This window comes from Bos mutus, chromosome 23 (genome assembly GCF_027580195.1).
Source record: "Bos mutus isolate GX-2022 chromosome 23, NWIPB_WYAK_1.1, whole genome shotgun sequence".
Classification (NCBI taxonomy): domain Eukaryota; kingdom Metazoa; phylum Chordata; class Mammalia; order Artiodactyla; family Bovidae; genus Bos; species Bos mutus.
The window spans coordinates 22,177,973-22,194,380 of record NC_091639.1 but is presented as its reverse complement, the minus strand read 5'-3'; the positions used below and the strand labels follow the sequence as shown (position 1 = coordinate 22,194,380).

Below are 16,408 nucleotides of genomic sequence, written 5' to 3'. Positions count from 1 at the left end.
TTCTGTGTGTAGGTAGGTTATTTCCTTTATGAGTTTCAATTCAGCATAGTAAAGGACTTATGACAAGATGTTTGAAGGGCTGAAGGTTGAGAACTTCAGTTCTAATCAGTCTCATAGTATTTAGCTTTTCCCCACCCCTTCCCAGGACAAGTCAGAAAGAAATCCCTCCCCCCCCCCCAACGCGCCCCACAAAAGAGCCTTCTGTCTCCTCTGGCAGCCCAAACTCATCCCCATGAACCATACACACACGTGTGCGTGCACACATGCACATTTCTTCCTCCACCAGACAGACAATAGCTTGGAGCCTCTGGAACTGTCAAAAGGCCTGCACTTGCCCCGTTGTCTCTAGAGCGCCCAGTTTTTCCTTAGTCAAGAAATATTGATTGCTAGGCCCTGCTGGAGCGGAGATAATGCTGGCTTCTGCCCACTTGGAGGTTCTTTATTCTCCGGTCTTTTTTCTGTCTTTCTCCCCCCACCTACTTCAATTTCTCTCCTTGACGTTACCCTCCCCTTCTTTTGCTTCCAGTCCTCCCTCTGCGTTCCCTCCCCCGGCAGGCGAGTAGCCTCGCTGCTGGACCCGCGGAGCCGCTCTGGTCTCCAGCTTCGTCTTCTCTATCCAACAACTCCTGTCGCGCTGAGGTGGCTCCCGGCCTTCACCCCCGCCCCTCCCCGCCCCTCCGCTGTCTGACCCTGGCTTCTCCTTTCTCTCCCACCCGTCTCGTCCTGCCCCCGGTCGTCGGCTTCAGCCTCTTCCGTCTCACCCCAACCAGGGCTGCTTCTCTTTGTGCAGCCGTCTTTCTCCACCTGCATCCCAGGCTCCCTGTCTCAGCGCCAGCTCCTCGGCTTTTGGCTCGGGCCCCCTCGCCCCCTCCTCAGCTCCCAGTGGTCTGGCCCGCGGGTCCCCGCGCGCGTGTGTGTGCGGGTGCACCGGCGCCCCTCTCCCTTACCTCGGAGCCCCGCTCCCCCGCCGCCCGCCCCCCAGCGCTGTGGGCGGTCCAGGGCGGGGCCGGGATCCGGGGCGGCTCCCGGGGTTTGGGTTGTGGGAGGTGCCCTCTCCCCGGTCTCCCCCTCTTCCCCCCGCCCTGTCTCCTCCCGCACCCTCCTTCTTCCCTCCGCCCGGGAGCTTTCCCGGTCCCCGGCGCCGCCTCCTTCCCTCCCGGCTCCCCGCTCCCGCGGCCGCCGCCGCCCCGGGGAAGGAGAGACGGGGGTGGGGTTTGGGGGAGGTGAGACCGGAGGGAGAGACCCTGGCCGGGCTGGAAAGCGGATTCGCGGGGAGGAGGGTCGGGAGGAGGGGAAGGTGGAGCAAGGGAGGAGGGGGGAGCCGGGAGGAGCGGCCGGGCCTGGGGCCTTGAGGCCCGGGAGAGCCGGGGAGCCGGGCCGGCGCGCCAAGGTAAGAGCCAGGGCCCGGGGGAGGCCGGGCTTGCAGAGGGGCGCGCGGGGAGGGAACGAGCCGAGGGCTGGGGGGCCAGAGGAGCGGCGGGGAAGGGAACCGGGAGCCGCGAGGCGGCCGATCCGGGGAGCGCGGGGCAGCCGGGCTCGGGCGAGCCGCCGGGGCCCGGGGAGAGGAGGTGGTGAGAGGTGGAGTCCCGGGAGGGTGGGGGGGCCGAGGGAGGCAGGAGGAGGGTGGGGACAGGCTCTCTCTCCTCCTCTCCCCCCACCCCGCGCCGGGCTCCGCCCCCGCCTCCTCCGCCGGGCGCTCTCCCGGTCCCGGGGTTGAGCCGGGTCGGAGCCCGCGAGGCGACCGGAGGGAGGCCAGGCCGCCTCCCGGGTCCGATCCTCACTGCCGCCTCTCACTCAGATGCTGCTGTTGCTGCTGCTGGCGCCGCTCTTTCTCCGCCCCCCGGGCGCGGGCGGGGCGCAGACCCCCAACGCCACCTCTGAAGGTGCACCCTTCTCCGGCGACCTCGGGCACCCCGCCACCCCACTCCCCCTTTCCTTGCATCCCCCCTACTCTCCCGTCAGCCCTACACGGCATCGGGGCCTGGCAACCCTGTCTGCTCAGCCCCACTTTACTACTCCTGACCTCCTTTCCATCATCCTTCATTATTACCCAGCACCCCCTTTCTCTGCCCCCTATTACTACACTAGGCTACCTTTTGTGACCCGCATTGTCCCCCCTCGCCCCTCTTTCCCGGGCCCACATTGCTACCTCAGTTCCGCTTTTTCCTTGGTCCTACATTGCTGCCCAGGTGGCCTTGGAAGACACCCCTCTCCTCTCATCCTCATTCAACCAGATTCTCCTTTAGTCTTTTCTTACCAAAGTCATTTGCATATCATACCCTTTCATAATTTCTTACTTTTCTCCATTACCCCAACCAGCATCCTTCCCTTCCCACTTGTGGGCTCCCTATAGCCTTAACCCTGGCCCATTCCGCTGTGCCCTTTAGCCCAAGGCTTCCTACTCCTCCCCTCTCCCACCCTCCAGCACCTCATCCCAGCACTGTCCTCCACCTGCCCCCTAGACCCCGCCCTACACTCCCCTGCCTCCGGTTCCTGACTCTGCCTTTTCGTCCCCGCCCCCCCCCCCCCCCACCATCCTTCTGTTTCTCTCTCCCTGTGGACTCACCCCCCAGGTTGCCAGATCATACACCCGCCCTGGGAAGGGGGCATCAGGTACAGGGGCCTGACTCGGGACCAGGTGAAGGCTATCAACTTCCTGCCTGTGGACTATGAGATTGAGTATGTGTGCCGGGGGGAGCGCGAGGTGGTGGGGCCCAAGGTGCGCAAGTGCCTGGCCAACGGCTCCTGGACAGATATGGACACGCCCAGCCGCTGTGGTGAGTAGCCTCTTAAAGCCCCTCCCCTTTTCGGGCCAATTCTTCCTGCCTCAAACTTGGCATCATTGCTGGCAAGTCAGCACTTTAAATCCAGTGTAACTAAATTCACAAGTACATTTATGGAATGACTACTATGTAAGAGGGACTTTGTTGTGTGCAATTGCAGGCAGTAAAATTAGCAGCCTGCAGGTTTCATTTCATCCTCCCGTCATTAGGCCACTGACCATCTGAGGAAATATCTTGTGAGTTAGTCTCTTTGAGGATTACCAGTGGCAGTTTATGCAAAAACGTTCTGAAATGATTTCATCCCATTTTGGAATTCCTGTCTCCAGTGGAGAGACCAGTACCCCCCGCCTCCCCTCAGTTAAAATCCAGTTTAACTGGAGTATAAGCCAACTATAATAAGGCAAATCTGATTGTGCATCTAAAGTTACATACATCTACACATCTCAAAGCCAGACAACCGCCCACTTTGAAGAGATCCCATTTTATGTGCTTATAGCTCCATCTTGGGTTCCTATGATGGAAATGCTGTTTCTTTTTTTTTTTTTTGTTTCTTTTCTGAATGTAGATGCTTATAGGGTTAAGGGCGGACTGGAAACTAGAGAAGTTATCTTTTTAATACCTGATTTCCCGCAGAGTAGGATGCTTGTGGACTCAAACTCAAAGCTGAGCCCCCTCTCTCTAAGGGGAAGGAGCCTTCTTCAACTCGCCTCTCTCTTTATTTTCCTGTCTCCACAGTCCGAATCTGCTCCAAGTCTTATTTGACCCTGGAAAATGGGAAGGTTTTCCTGACGGGTGGGGACCTCCCAGCTCTGGACGGAGCCCGGGTGGATTTCCGATGTGACCCCGACTTTCATCTGGTGGGCAGCTCCCGGAGCATCTGTAGTCAGGGCCAGTGGAGCATCCCCAAGCCCCACTGCCAGGGTGAGGGGAACAGCTGCCTGCATGCAGCGGATGAGGACGCTTGTCAGAGGATGGGAGCGGGGTGGGAATGGGTGGTGGGGAGAACAGGGTGCTTTGGGGAGGCAGAGGTGAATGCTCCACTCTTTCCTCCATCCACTTGCCTCAGACTTCCTCCTGAAGTTCCCCATTTCCACTTTATGCTGAGGGCTTCCTTCTTTTACCTTTCTCTTGTTAATATCTTCCCCATGCTTTCAACCCTTGGGTCTCACATTTTCTTCTTTCCTTTATGAATCTCACCCTCCATCACCCTTCTTAAGATTCAAATACTACAGTTTCCCCCAGCCTCAGTCCCTTTCTGTAAACTTAACATTTCCTATGCATGATCCTCTTCTAGAATTGATCTCTCTCCATTCATTATATGCCTGAATTATTGTAAAGACTCAGCAATAAACCATATGTCATATTTAGAAAAATTAATAAGATTGAAAAGAATATCCAGGGTGGAAAATTATCAGGGTAAAAATTAAAAGACTTCAAAGTGGGGGCAGAATTGTCAGAACATTAAGAACAATCCAGGGATGGGGAAGGAAGAGGACAGTCTTTTTTCTATACTTCCCAGACAACCTCCATCATTCCCCAAGGGAATCTGTCTTGTGTCCATTACCTGTTTCTCCATCTGGTTCTGCAAACTTCCCACTTTCCTGGGCTCCCAGATTCTCCCTCTGCAATCTTCTCTCCTGGGATGCAGGCATACCTCACGCTTCCTCTACCTTTGTAGACCCTCTGCCTCTCGAGATGCTTGGACCTGGCTTTCTTCATTTTAATTATTCTGTTTGTGGTTTACCACTCCATTCTGGGAAGTGGGAGTCCCATCCAGGGATGAATTAACTATGACACTAACAAAATTTAAGCTCCAGGGTTTCTTATGCAGGCCTCTTCTTGTGCTCGAAAAGAAAAACATAGAGGGTTTAATAATGTGTTCACGTGGTCACAGGGTTTTGTAAAAACTGCCAGAGTAAGATATTTTAACAGCAGTAGCTTCAAGTCGATCGCATTTGTAATTTTTTTTCTCTTAAAGAGAGACCCCCAAATTTTATAATATTTAGGCTCCACAAAACCAGGATCTGCCCATGTCTTAGCTGTTGGCACTCCTGTCTCATATTCTGTTGTCCTATGAAAAATAAAAGAAGAAAACCACAAATCATGACCCACAGCCCCACTTGCTCTTATTCCCAGGCACCCTCCCCTCAGAAACGCAGGCTTCTGCTCCCCCCTGGTCTTCTTCGGCATGGACTGGTGTGGGAGGGGGCTGGGGATCAGGCCTGGGAAGCCGGGCGCCACTGGTAACTCTTCTCTGATCCCCGTCTTTCCTGCTGCCAGTGAATCGAACGCCACACTCAGGTGAGATCAGAAACCCTCATCGCGTGCACTGCAATCCTCTTACCCCTCACTCTTCACCCTCCACCTCCAGGGATTCTGCCCCTTAGGTTGTGGGTTCTCATCCTCCCCATCCCTGCCCCACCTTCCCCTACTCACCCCAGTCCCCAGTACGCGGCCGGCCCTTTCTTTCCCTACCTGTTTCCAGCCTCCAGTCCCGGTTTTCTGAGAGGCTGCGGTCCCTCCCATCTCCCTGCCTGGCTGCACCCCCCTCGGCTCCGCCTCCTCCAGACTCCGCTTCTGCCAAATGGCAGAGCCCCAGCAGGGGGCGGCAGAGTGCTGGGAGACCCGGAGCGTCCACCTCGCCTGCCCCGGTGGGGTTCCTTCCGACCTTCTCTGGAACCTTTCCTGCCTGCCCCCTTACTAGGATTTCACCTGCTGACTCCATCAGCCCGGCCCACCCATATCACCCACTGCCAGGCCTCACTCTCCCTTACCTTCAGCGCCTCCCCACATCCTTCCCTTCCCTACGCCCTTTCCCTTCTCTTTCATCTCAGTTCCTTCTCCCACCACCCTTTCTCTGTCCAGACTCTGTCCACCCAGTTCCTTGTTCTCTTGCTCTGTCCACATCATCCGCACCCCCCACTTCCACGCCTTTACCCCAGCCTTCCCCTCCCAGCTCTCTCTTTCTCTCCAAAACCGTTCCCATCGCCCTCTTCCCCACCCCTCAGCCCTTCACCCCATCTATTCACACCCCCATTAAGACGCTCAGGTGCCAGCCCCTTTTCTCTCGCGTCCCTCTCTCGTCCTCGCGTCTCCATCCCTCGCCCCTCAGAGCTTCAGCCACCCGCGGTTCCCTCCGCCCACCCCGCCCTCCTGGCACACCCCTTGCCCTCTTTCCTCCTCCCCGAACGTTCCCTTAGGTTGGGACCCTCCCCTTCCCCGTCCGTCCCTGTCACCCTGGGGGTCGCGGCCGCCCTCTCCTCCCCTCCCCTCAGACTGAGGTTCCCTCAGCCGCTCTCGCCTCGGTCCCCGCCCCCTGCCTCCCTCCCCAACTCGGTCCCCCCACCCCCTCCCCGCCGCCGCGCGCCGCCCGTGACGTCAGAGCCCCCTCCCAGCCCTGCCTCTCTCTCCGCCTCCTCCCCTCGGTCGGTCAGTCAGTCCGCGAGGAGAGTCCGCGGTGGCGGCGGCGGTGGCGGGAGCCAGAGCCGTGGGGGCCGTAGGAGGCCAACCTTCCCTGCTTTCCCGAGACCCTATCTCCCTCCTCCGCACAAAACCAGGGATGGAGGCGCCTCCCCGAGAGCCCCTCAGCAGCCCTCCCCAGGAAAAGTGTCCCCCCTGAGCTCGTCCCCCTCCGCAAGCAGCTCCCACCCCCTCGCCCGCCCCCTGCCATGGGTCCGGGGGCCCCCTCTCCCGGGGTGGGGTGGCCACTGCTGGTCTTGGTGGTGCTGGCGGTGGGGGTGACTCTGGTGCGGGCCTCCCACTCCCCTCATCTCCCGCGGCCTCACCCGCGGGTCCCCCCGCACCCCTCCTCAGAACGGCGCGCTGTGTACATCGGGGCGCTGTTTCCCATGAGCGGGGGCTGGCCGGGGGGCCAGGCCTGCCAGCCCGCGGTGGAGATGGCGCTGGAGGACGTGAATAGCCGCAGGGACATCCTGCCGGACTATGAGCTCAAGCTCATCCACCACGACAGCAAGGTAGCCCCGGACAGGGGAGTGGGTGGGTGGGGGGGTGGAGGCTGGGTGGGGGCAGGGGGCCTGCTGCACGTGCCTTAGTCTGAGTCGCTTCTGCGATTGCCAGGCAGACCCCTCCTATGTGTGACTAGCTGGAGATAGGCGGGGGTTGTGGGAGCTTGGGGAGAGTGGCAGAGGCTGGAGGTTCAAGATGAGGGTCTAGGGGTTCGAGGTGGTTAATCACGCTGCAAGGCAGACCCTTCTGTTCTCCGAGACCCCTGGAAGTGCCCAAGTCGAGGGTAGCTGGAAAAACTGGTGATGGCTTTAGGGAACAAGCCGATCTGGTTCCTCCCGGGAGTAAACTAACCCTGGGGTGGGTTGGGGGATGGAGGGAATGGAGCTGGATCAGGGGTTTACATTTACCATGGTAACAAGGTAAATCTTGGCAGCAGGTTGGAGCGGAAGGAATAGGGACCCAATCAGGAAAATGTTGAGGGACTTGAGTGCTCTAGTTTATTTATCACAACAAACAGCACGGAAGCTTGGGTCCCCACCTGACTCTTTCTCATCCCTCCGTCTGCAACCCTGTTGTGGATTCCTAGATCGTGGAATTGTTTTGTGGTCTACTGTAGTCAGGAAGGCTAATGGTCAAGAGATGGGCAGAGGCGCTAGGAAAATGAAGGGGATTAGAGGTCTACACAGGAGCCCCCACAAGAGCATGGGGATGGCAAGAAGTCAGAATGCAGGGAGGAGAAAGAACAGGAAAGAATGGCAGTGGGGGAGGGGGGCCAGCAAGAGGAGTGGTGACAGCCTGAGACCCTGGGGTGTCTTGTGGAACTTGGCTCTTGAGTTTGTCTTCCCTGCAGCATTGTGGCCTTTTAAGATGTGAGAAGGGAAATGGAATGTAGGGTTAGGGAGAGGGGGAAGTGGGAGAGGGGAAAAGGTCCAGGGGTAATAGGGGTAGTTCTGTAAGATTCCTTTCCCACCCCAGTCCCCCCATGAATGACTAGGAGTATGGGGGAGGACGTGGCCCAGGCAAGCAAGGTGATTTGGGAGCTCAAATCTATCATTTCTCCCAGAAGGCCCCAGAGACTTAAGGGTTTGGGGGAGAGTGAAAGAGCACAGGGGTGGGTGAGCATCTGGTGATCTTACACCTGGGGTGGACTGGGCATTTATAGTCGTTCTTTAGAACAGCAGTGTACACCTAGAAATACCTGTGTGAGGGAGGAGGGGGCAGAGGTGGGGCTGAAGATGGGATGCTTGAGTAGGAGAGGGTACAAGGACTCTTCTGGAACTTTGAATCTCTTCTGACACTTTCACAGTGATTTTCAAACTTCAGTGTACCTAAGCCTCACCAGAGAAGTTTGTTAAGAATCCAGATTCTAATTCCTCGGTCAGGGATGAGTCCCAAGGGTCTGCATTTTCACCAATAAAAATCTTATGTGGCTAACCCCAGGATGCCTATAGGAAGGGTAGCAGGACACAGGAAAAGAACTAGTTAGTGTAGGAGAGGCAGGATGAGAAAGAGGGTCAGATCCCATGGAGGAGTCAGTTTAGAAGAATGGTAATTGGCTATGGGAGTGGGAATCTGGGGAGAGGGACAGGGAGGGATGGGTGCAGGCTTTAGGATAAGGGATCGTATGGGGAGCTAGGGGAGCCCTGGGTGTGAGCTCCAACTCATCCACCATGACAGGTGATTCCCTGGAGGTGTTGGGGAGCAGATGGGGACCTGAGAGAAGGGAGATGGAGGAGAAAATAGCAGAGGCGGAGAGGGGGAGATGAAAAGGCAGACAAACTGGAATGTGTCGTTTCCTGCCTGCAAATCCGGATCCTTGCTCCTTGGGAGAGAGAGGAAAGGAGAGAGAGGAAGACAGTTCTGGTCTATTGGGGAGAGGGTGAGAATCATGTGGCCAAGGGAGTGTGCAGTGATGGATAGAGTGTGGAAGGGGGAAGGAGTGCAAGAGAATGTAGGGAAGGAAACAGGAAACAGAAGGAAAGACATTAGGGTCCTGTACATTGCCCTGTTTGTCCGTTTCTTATGTGTTCTTATATGTCCTCATGGTTCCTAATAACCTCCCCTCAGACAAGAAAGGGAGGACCACTGAGGACCCTTGGGAGAAGCTGGGGGCAGGATCTGGAGTGATAGATGCAGGAAGCTGGGACGTGAGGATGGTAAAGATACACAAAGATGCCCAAGTGAGAGGGATGCAAACCTTCAAAACATGCAGTTGAGCAGGCACTGAACACTGCCCTTAGCAGGGGTAGGCCTGGGTGGGCAGCAGGGAGTTTCTATGGGCCAGCCTCCCCTGACTCCCCCTTCTCCAACTTCCCACCGTGTCCCAAATGTCAGGCCTCAGTGGGAAGTGAGCAGGCCCTAGGGGGCCTTCTTTATTTCCTTCTACTTGCCCTGCCCTCCATCACCCTCCCCAGTCCTCCTGTCTGTCCCCTCTGCCCTGGCTCCCCACTGGCTTCCATTTCTTCCCCCCTTCCTTTGGGGCTCCAGCAGCTTCTGAAATGTCATATTTCAGCAGGAGGGGAACAGGCAGTGGGAGCCCCACGGCTGGCTGTTCCTCCCCTCACTTCCCCTCCGCCCCTCTAGCTCTCTGCATTGTTTACTTTCCCAGCTCTGTCCCTCTCTTGCAGGCACCCCTGAAAGCATCTGGTTTCTCAAGCATCCCATTCTATTTATTCTCCCCAGCTCTTCCCTCATCCTTGTTTCTCCCCACCCCCTTCTGCCCCTGAATGTCTTTTTTTCCCAATGCACCAAATGTCAGAGCCCAGCAGGAGGGCATGAATCCACTGAGCCAGGACCCACTGGGGGTCTGTCCCTGTTCTCTCCTGTTTGTGTGTCTCTAGCCCTGATAAGAGAAGAGGGAAGAAAAAAAAACTAGCAGGTGGGAGAGGGAGTTTGCAGAGGTGAGGGAGGACTTTTCATAATATGGTTTTCAAAAGGCTGTCTGGGGACTTGGGGGAAAATTTATTCATATTCCTGCAGACTCTTTTCTACTCACAGGTGTTTGGAGCATAGAAACCTAAGGAAAAGGGGAGGGGGTCGTCGAGGGAAGGTGGGCTAGGGGGTGTCTGAGGATGCACTGAGAGGAGGGAAGGCAGTGTTTGCATGCACACTGGCAGAGGGCATGCAGGAGAGGGTGTGGGTAAGGTGCCAGGTGGGAGGCAGAGAAGGGTGTTTCACGAATGAGGGGAAAGGAGACTCAGGAAAGAGAAGAAATGGGGATAATGAGAAGAGATTCAGCAGGGGGATGGGTAACTAGGCAAGTGACTAGGTTGTTGGGGAAAAGAAGAGAGTAGGAATTGCAGGGAGGGGAGGAGCCCTGGGGTAGCTTTCCATCACCCCCTCCATCCTCGCCCTCGTGCAGTGTGACCCGGGCCAAGCCACCAAGTACCTGTACGAGCTGCTCTACAACGACCCCATCAAGATCATCCTCATGCCTGGCTGCAGCTCTGTCTCCACGCTCGTGGCTGAGGCTGCCAGGATGTGGAACCTCATTGTGGTACGCGGGGCCCTGAGGGCCAGAAGGTGGGGCTGTCCCGTCTTGGGCCATTTACAAAAGAGGGGGGTGTATTGAGGACCACAGTGGCCATGCTTCCAAAATCAGAGTCATTTGGAGACCTGAGCTAGTTGGCCTGCTAGCAGCAGTGGCCTGACAGGGCTGCAGCTGGCCTGCTCACCATCAGAAGGAATGGAAGGCAGATGAGTGAAAGGGTACCCTGAGGGAGGGGGCTTTTGAGAATCACTTTTCCTTGGGCAGAAGTAGGGAGGCTTGGTGAGAGTGAGGGAGAGAAGCCCAGAGGCAGGGAAGGGTGGAAGGAGCTCTCTTAGTGAGGCTGCCAGGAACACACTGGGACAGAAGGCTGTCCCTCCTCTCGTAGCTTTCCTACGGCTCCAGCTCACCGGCCCTGTCGAACCGACAACGCTTTCCTACCTTCTTCCGAACTCACCCGTCGGCCACACTCCACAATCCCACCCGGGTGAAACTCTTCGAGAAGTGGGGCTGGAAGAAGATCGCCACCATCCAGCAGACCACTGAGGTCTTCACCTCGGTGAGGATGGATGGGGTGATGGGTGCCTGGGCTCAAATCCCAGCCCAGAGGGATGCGACACGGGATTCCTTTTGGGGGCAAAGACCTTGGTTCTTTATCAAGAGAGGACACATTCTGAGTGGGCTAAGTGCATACTCTTCCTGTAACCAGAGGAGTGAACCAGCTGGATTTTCAGGACCCTCTCCAACTTTTTGATTTTAGGATCTTTAATTTTTCCCTGCTTTGATGCCTCTATCCCCCAGACAGATAGACTCCAAGCAACCCAGTTCTATTAAAGTAGGTTCATTTTAAAGTTGAAGTAAGATGAGGGAGAGAATATGGAACTAGAACCTGGGGAGGTAGTAGATTCCAGAGGCACTCCAGGGGAGGTGGTGGGCGTGTGTGATGGGAAGAGAGGGAATAGAGAGGGAGCCAGGGAGGAGGGAGAGAAGAGAGAGGCAGACAGACACGTGCATGCATGTGGTTTGTAATTGACTCGGAGGTGCAGACGTGCAGGGAGAGGTGGAGGGGGAAAAGGGAGACTTGAGGGGGGTAGAAAGGAAATACCTGGCTCTTTACCCGAAGAAGACAGTCTGCTCCCTCTCTTTAATTCTATTCTTTGGGTCCTCTATTCACTCTCATGTTCGGTGACTCTTTAATCCTCCCCCAACCTTCTCAGTGACTCAGGACATTCTCTGATCCTTTTGTCTATCTGCCCACTTGCCTCTTGAGGTTGACATCATCCTGCCTAGACCAGACTCTGCCTTGTCTTTTCCTGGTTCTTCTGTTTTCCTTTCCCCAATTGTTGCTGTCAGGCAGGGGTGGGGTGATGGGGTGACTTCCCTGGACTCAGAGCCTCAGGAGGGATTCACCAAGTACCTTCCCAGCAGGAAGCCATGTCCTAAGACCCCAGAAGCTCTCCTTCAAACTCTTCCCACAGGGGACAGAGCGGTTGGTTCAGAACCGCTCTTCCTTTGTTCTGAGTATGTGGTCCCAGGTGACACCTCCAGGCTTTACTCCACTGTGCACCCTGTGCTTCCTCTGTTTGTTCCTCATCCCCTCCCAAGACTCTGGACGACCTGGAGGAACGGGTTAAGGAGGCTGGAATCGAGATTACCTTCCGTCAGAGTTTCTTCTCGGATCCAGCTGTGCCCGTCAAAAACCTTAAGGTGGGCTGGTGGGGGCTGGTGGGCCCAGCCTGTAAGGGTCTGGGTGGGGGGAACAGTAGTGGGTGGGAAAAGAGGCAGACAGGGACGGGTTGGATTTTTTTTTTTTTTGGTATTGAAATATAATTGACACACAATGTTGTATAAATTTAAGAAGTGTAATGTGTTGATTTGGTACATTAATCTATTGCAGTTTGATTACCATTATAGCGTTAGCTAACACCTGCATCAAGTCACATAATTTTGATTCTTTGAGGCAGAAGCATCTCCCGGGGAAGGTTAGCTTCATCCTGTAGTTGACATTTATCCACTACTCATTAAACAGAACCCTACACTGAGTGCCTTGGGACAGGAAGTCAAAGCTGTGAAAGTGCTTGCCTTGGCCCCTTCCTGCATCCCTCAGGAGCTCTATTCTTTCTCCATTCCATAGCGCCAGGATGCCCGGATCATCGTGGGACTTTTCTATGAGACTGAAGCCCGGAAAGTTTTTTGTGAGGTGGAGTTGGAATCTGAGAAAGGAGGGGTGCTGGGTGGGCTCTTTGCCTTGGGTGTCTCCTGGGCTCTCCTCTTTGCCTCTCTGAGCAAATGATCAGCAGATAAGATTAATATGAAATTCCTGTCTGTTGGCTCTGACTCCACATCTTGGCCTCTCACACACGTGACACTCTCTCCAGGTCTCATTTTCCTATCACTTTGTGTTTCCAGAGGAGCCGGAAGAATCTCATCTTTCCTGTCTGGCTGGAAATGGCCACTCAGAAATAGAGGCTGGGAGACACTTAGAAGGAGAAGTAGTTGAACCTTCCCTATTACCCCCAGACTTGTAGATTTCTCTTTTCAATGCTCTGCTTTTCTCTGAATCCAAAGAGGCTGAATAGTGTCATGTGAGATAAGACAAAGCAATGAAACGAAGACCCAGCCCCACTCCTCCTCTGCACTCAGGTGTACAAGGAGCGGCTCTTTGGGAAGAAGTATGTCTGGTTCCTCATCGGGTGGTATGCTGACAATTGGTTCAAGATCTATGACCCGTCCATCAACTGCACAGTTGACGAGATGACCGAGGCAGTGGAGGGCCACATCACCACTGAGATCGTCATGCTGAACCCGGCCAACACTCGCAGCATTTCCAACATGGTGAGTGTGTGAGGACTTAGAAGATGGCCTCTGGGCAGGAGGAAGGGACTGAGGGAGTCTCTTAGGTGGGGAGCAGGTATGGGGCTTGGAGGTTTAGGAGGGCAAGGGGCCTCTGCTCATCCTCAACTTGTGCATTGTGTTTTCTATGGATTCCATCTCTGCCATGACTTCCTTGGGCAGGAAAGAGGGACTTAAGAGAGTGGTACGTTCAGCGGGCCCCTGATGAGTTGCAGGGCTGTTACCATGGAAACAAGGAGCAGTTGGCAAGAAGTCAAATGAGGGAGAGGTATTAATGACAATATAGATGCTGCATCTGCAATCACACCTTTATAGCAGCGCTGTTCCTGGGCAAAAATTCATTTTATTTTCTTGGTGACTTCAGAGCACTTTAGAGTTGCTTAGTATTCACTTGATTGATTCTCAATTAGCTTGGCTCCTGATGCTTTTTAAAAAATGATTTTCTTTTAGAATTTTAAATGCAGAAGGGATTTTTGAAATCAGTTAGCTGCAGATAGCTGGTTAGTGACAGATCTTGGGCTAAAAGACACACTGGTTGATGTGGGAATCAGCCTAGAGGTGAGGGGCACAAGTGGGTAGGGTGTGGTGTGGTGGGGAGCCTCCTTTCTGGTTCAGGACTGCACTAAAGAGTATGAGAATCTTGGCTGAGCTTGATAGGGAAACCTATGTGTCTGCTTATTATTCAGGTACAGCCCCAGATCTGGAATACCTACCTTGGAGAGCATTCTAGGAGCACGTGAATAACTGTAAAACCATATGAATATCTTATTTATTTTTTATTTTTTTGGCCACACTGCGAGGCATGTAGGATCTTAATTCCTGGATGAGGGATTGAACCCATGGCCCTTGCATCAGAAGTGTGGAATTTTAACCCCTGGACTGCCATGGAAGTCCTGAGAATATCTTATCTTTTTAAGATGCTGTAGTAATAATCACTTTTATATAGTAAACCAGGAGCTTAGACACATGATTTCAGTGACTCTCATAGTGATATTCTGATGTAGATTTTTCATTTCTATCTTATAGACCAAGAAATTGAGACTCAGAGAGGTTAAGTGATTTATCACAGGTCACCAGCTGCTGAGTGGTGAAGCTGGAATTGAATTCTAGTTGAATCTAACTCGAAACCATCTGCTCTGTAACCTCCCATGGAAAACCTTGAAGTCTCACTAAAAAGCTTGCCCTTATATCAGCTAACACTGTTTAGCAGATGACAGTTCTTGAGCAAGAGAGAGATAAGATTCAGGAAGTTTATTCTGGCAGTGGATTGTGATGGAAGGGTCAGTTGCTATGTGTACTTTAATCATGGATACTGTGCTGTGACATTTTCAAGGGATCTTGTTGAAAAATTATGATAGAAAAATTCTGCCATGTCGTTTCCATGTAGATCACCTGAGAGGTGAGTTGTCCTGAGACCCTGGGGAAGTAGAGGAGGTGGTAACTGAAGCCAGAAAAGCTGGTTGGTGCGCTGAGCCCAGGACCTGCCAATAGTGCCTTCTGCTCCTCTGCCCTGATAGGAAACAGGGATTTAGTTGGGCGTATATAGGCCCCTGGGCTTTTGAGTTGGAGGATCTCTTTCTGACTCTTGGTCTCTAGAGAAAGATGGTGCCTGCCTTTGAGGTCTAGAGGTATTGCTAGGCCTGCTTGATAGCCTAAAATGCCAGATGAAGAGGCCAAGATTTTTCAGAGTGTAGAAGCCATCTTAATAATTAACTAGACACAAGGTTATAGATGGATCAGATAGGACCAAGAGAAGTGGATTGGAATCAAGGGTGGAGCCTACGACCCAGAACCGAGGAGATTTAGAAGAAAAGCAGAGTTGTCTTCTCTCTGTAAGGAAGGCCTTGCATTTAGATCAGTAGTTCTCAAACTTTAGCCCGTATCAGAACCATGACTGGGCTCTTCCCTTGGAAGTTCTGATTCAGTGTGTCTAGAGTGGGACTGAAACTTAATACATTTCAACAAGTTCCCTGAGATGTTGATGCTACTGGTCTGGGGACCACACTTTGAGGCCTGGTAGTGCAGTGTTTTTCAATCAGAGGTTGCAATATTTAGGGAAGTTTTGGTTGTCACAACTAGTTTCTAATGAGTTGGCCAGGAATACTACTTCTTTTTTAATATTTGTTTGGTTGTGTTGGGTCTTAGTTGTGGCATTCGAACTCTTAGTTGTGGCATGTGAGGTCTAGTTTCCTGACCAGGGATCGATCCCCAGCCCCCTGTATTGGGAATGTGGAGTCTTAGCTGCTGGACCACCAGGGAAGTCCCCAGGAATACTTCTAAATAACTTACAATGCAAAGGATCATCCCCACAACAAAGGATTATCCTGCTCAACATGTCAATAGTGCAGAGACTGAGAAATTCTGGTTTAGAGAAAGAGTTTTTAGGAGCCATATATGGGAGAGTGGATTAGAGTGGTTTTGGAGAAAAATAGCTCCAGGCTGGAGCTGTACTAGAGCTCAGGTATGAGGCAGTATACCTGGGGATAAGATATGGGGACTTCTTTGGCATTCCAGCAGTTAAGACTCCATGCTTCCAGTTCAGGGCAGGAGGGTTCCATCCCTGGTCAGGAAAATATCCAACATGCCACCAGGAGAGGCCAAAAAATAAAAATTAATTAAATAAATGATTTTAAAGAGTCTGGAAAATTAAAAAAAGATTGTCAGTAAATTCTGGTTGGGATAGAGGAGTTGGGTACAATAGAAAATAAAAATCTACCTCAGGATATACATTTTAGATCACCACTGGACATCTGTTCTCACATATAGAGACTGCCAACAGGACTGTTAAAAATTTAGGATCATACATTGGTACTTGGGTAATTCATTAATAATTTACTATTTTCTATGGGTTTTGTGGAATTTTTGTCATTTTCCTTAAGCCGCCTTATAACATTTCTATTTGAAAATATATAGCCATCATTGCTGACCCAAAGAGGAGAGACTTTTTGGTAATTTTAGTCATGCCTGAGGGCAGTGGTGCTCCCTGTATCCAAGTGTGTTAGTGGTGGTGACCGGAAGCCAGGGGAGTATGAGGATCGGGGCTGGGTAGAGTGACATGCAGAGCAGATGATTCCCTTCCTGTCTGAGTGATTTTTGGATGCAGGGTTTACTTTGAACTGAAGGCTGGATGGGCTTGGAGGCTGACAGGTTGCTCAGGCTAGTTGCTATCTGCTGAGCAGGTGCTATTGGAGAGAGACATTCCAGTTTACAGGGTAGTTGGAAGCGAATGGACTTTGAACGGATTGGAATCCCAGCTCAGCCATGTGCTAGCAGCATACCTTCAAGCAGGTGAAACTGTTCTGTGTCTCAGGTTCCTTGT

At 53.2% G+C, this 16,408-nt stretch overlaps 1 protein-coding gene across 1 annotated transcript in view; it reads left to right on the top strand.

Annotated features, from left to right (window-relative positions):
* Positions 1-1,101: 1,101 nt before the first annotated feature.
* The window catches only part of GABBR1 (gamma-aminobutyric acid type B receptor subunit 1), a 29,000-nt gene continuing 13,693 nt past the window's right edge, over positions 1,102-16,408 (top strand). Inside the window, exons 1-11 of the mRNA XM_070361328.1 lie at positions 1,102-1,390; positions 1,799-1,883; positions 2,574-2,777; positions 3,519-3,704; positions 5,064-5,084; positions 6,597-6,757; positions 10,111-10,245; positions 10,625-10,795; positions 11,842-11,943; positions 12,371-12,436; positions 12,880-13,071. Of these exons, the coding sequence (XP_070217429.1) occupies positions 1,799-1,883; positions 2,574-2,777; positions 3,519-3,704; positions 5,064-5,084; positions 6,597-6,757; positions 10,111-10,245; positions 10,625-10,795; positions 11,842-11,943; positions 12,371-12,436; positions 12,880-13,071 (1,323 nt within the window). The 5' untranslated portion in view covers positions 1,102-1,390. The remainder of the gene's footprint in view (positions 1,391-1,798; positions 1,884-2,573; positions 2,778-3,518; positions 3,705-5,063; positions 5,085-6,596; positions 6,758-10,110; positions 10,246-10,624; positions 10,796-11,841; positions 11,944-12,370; positions 12,437-12,879; positions 13,072-16,408) is intronic.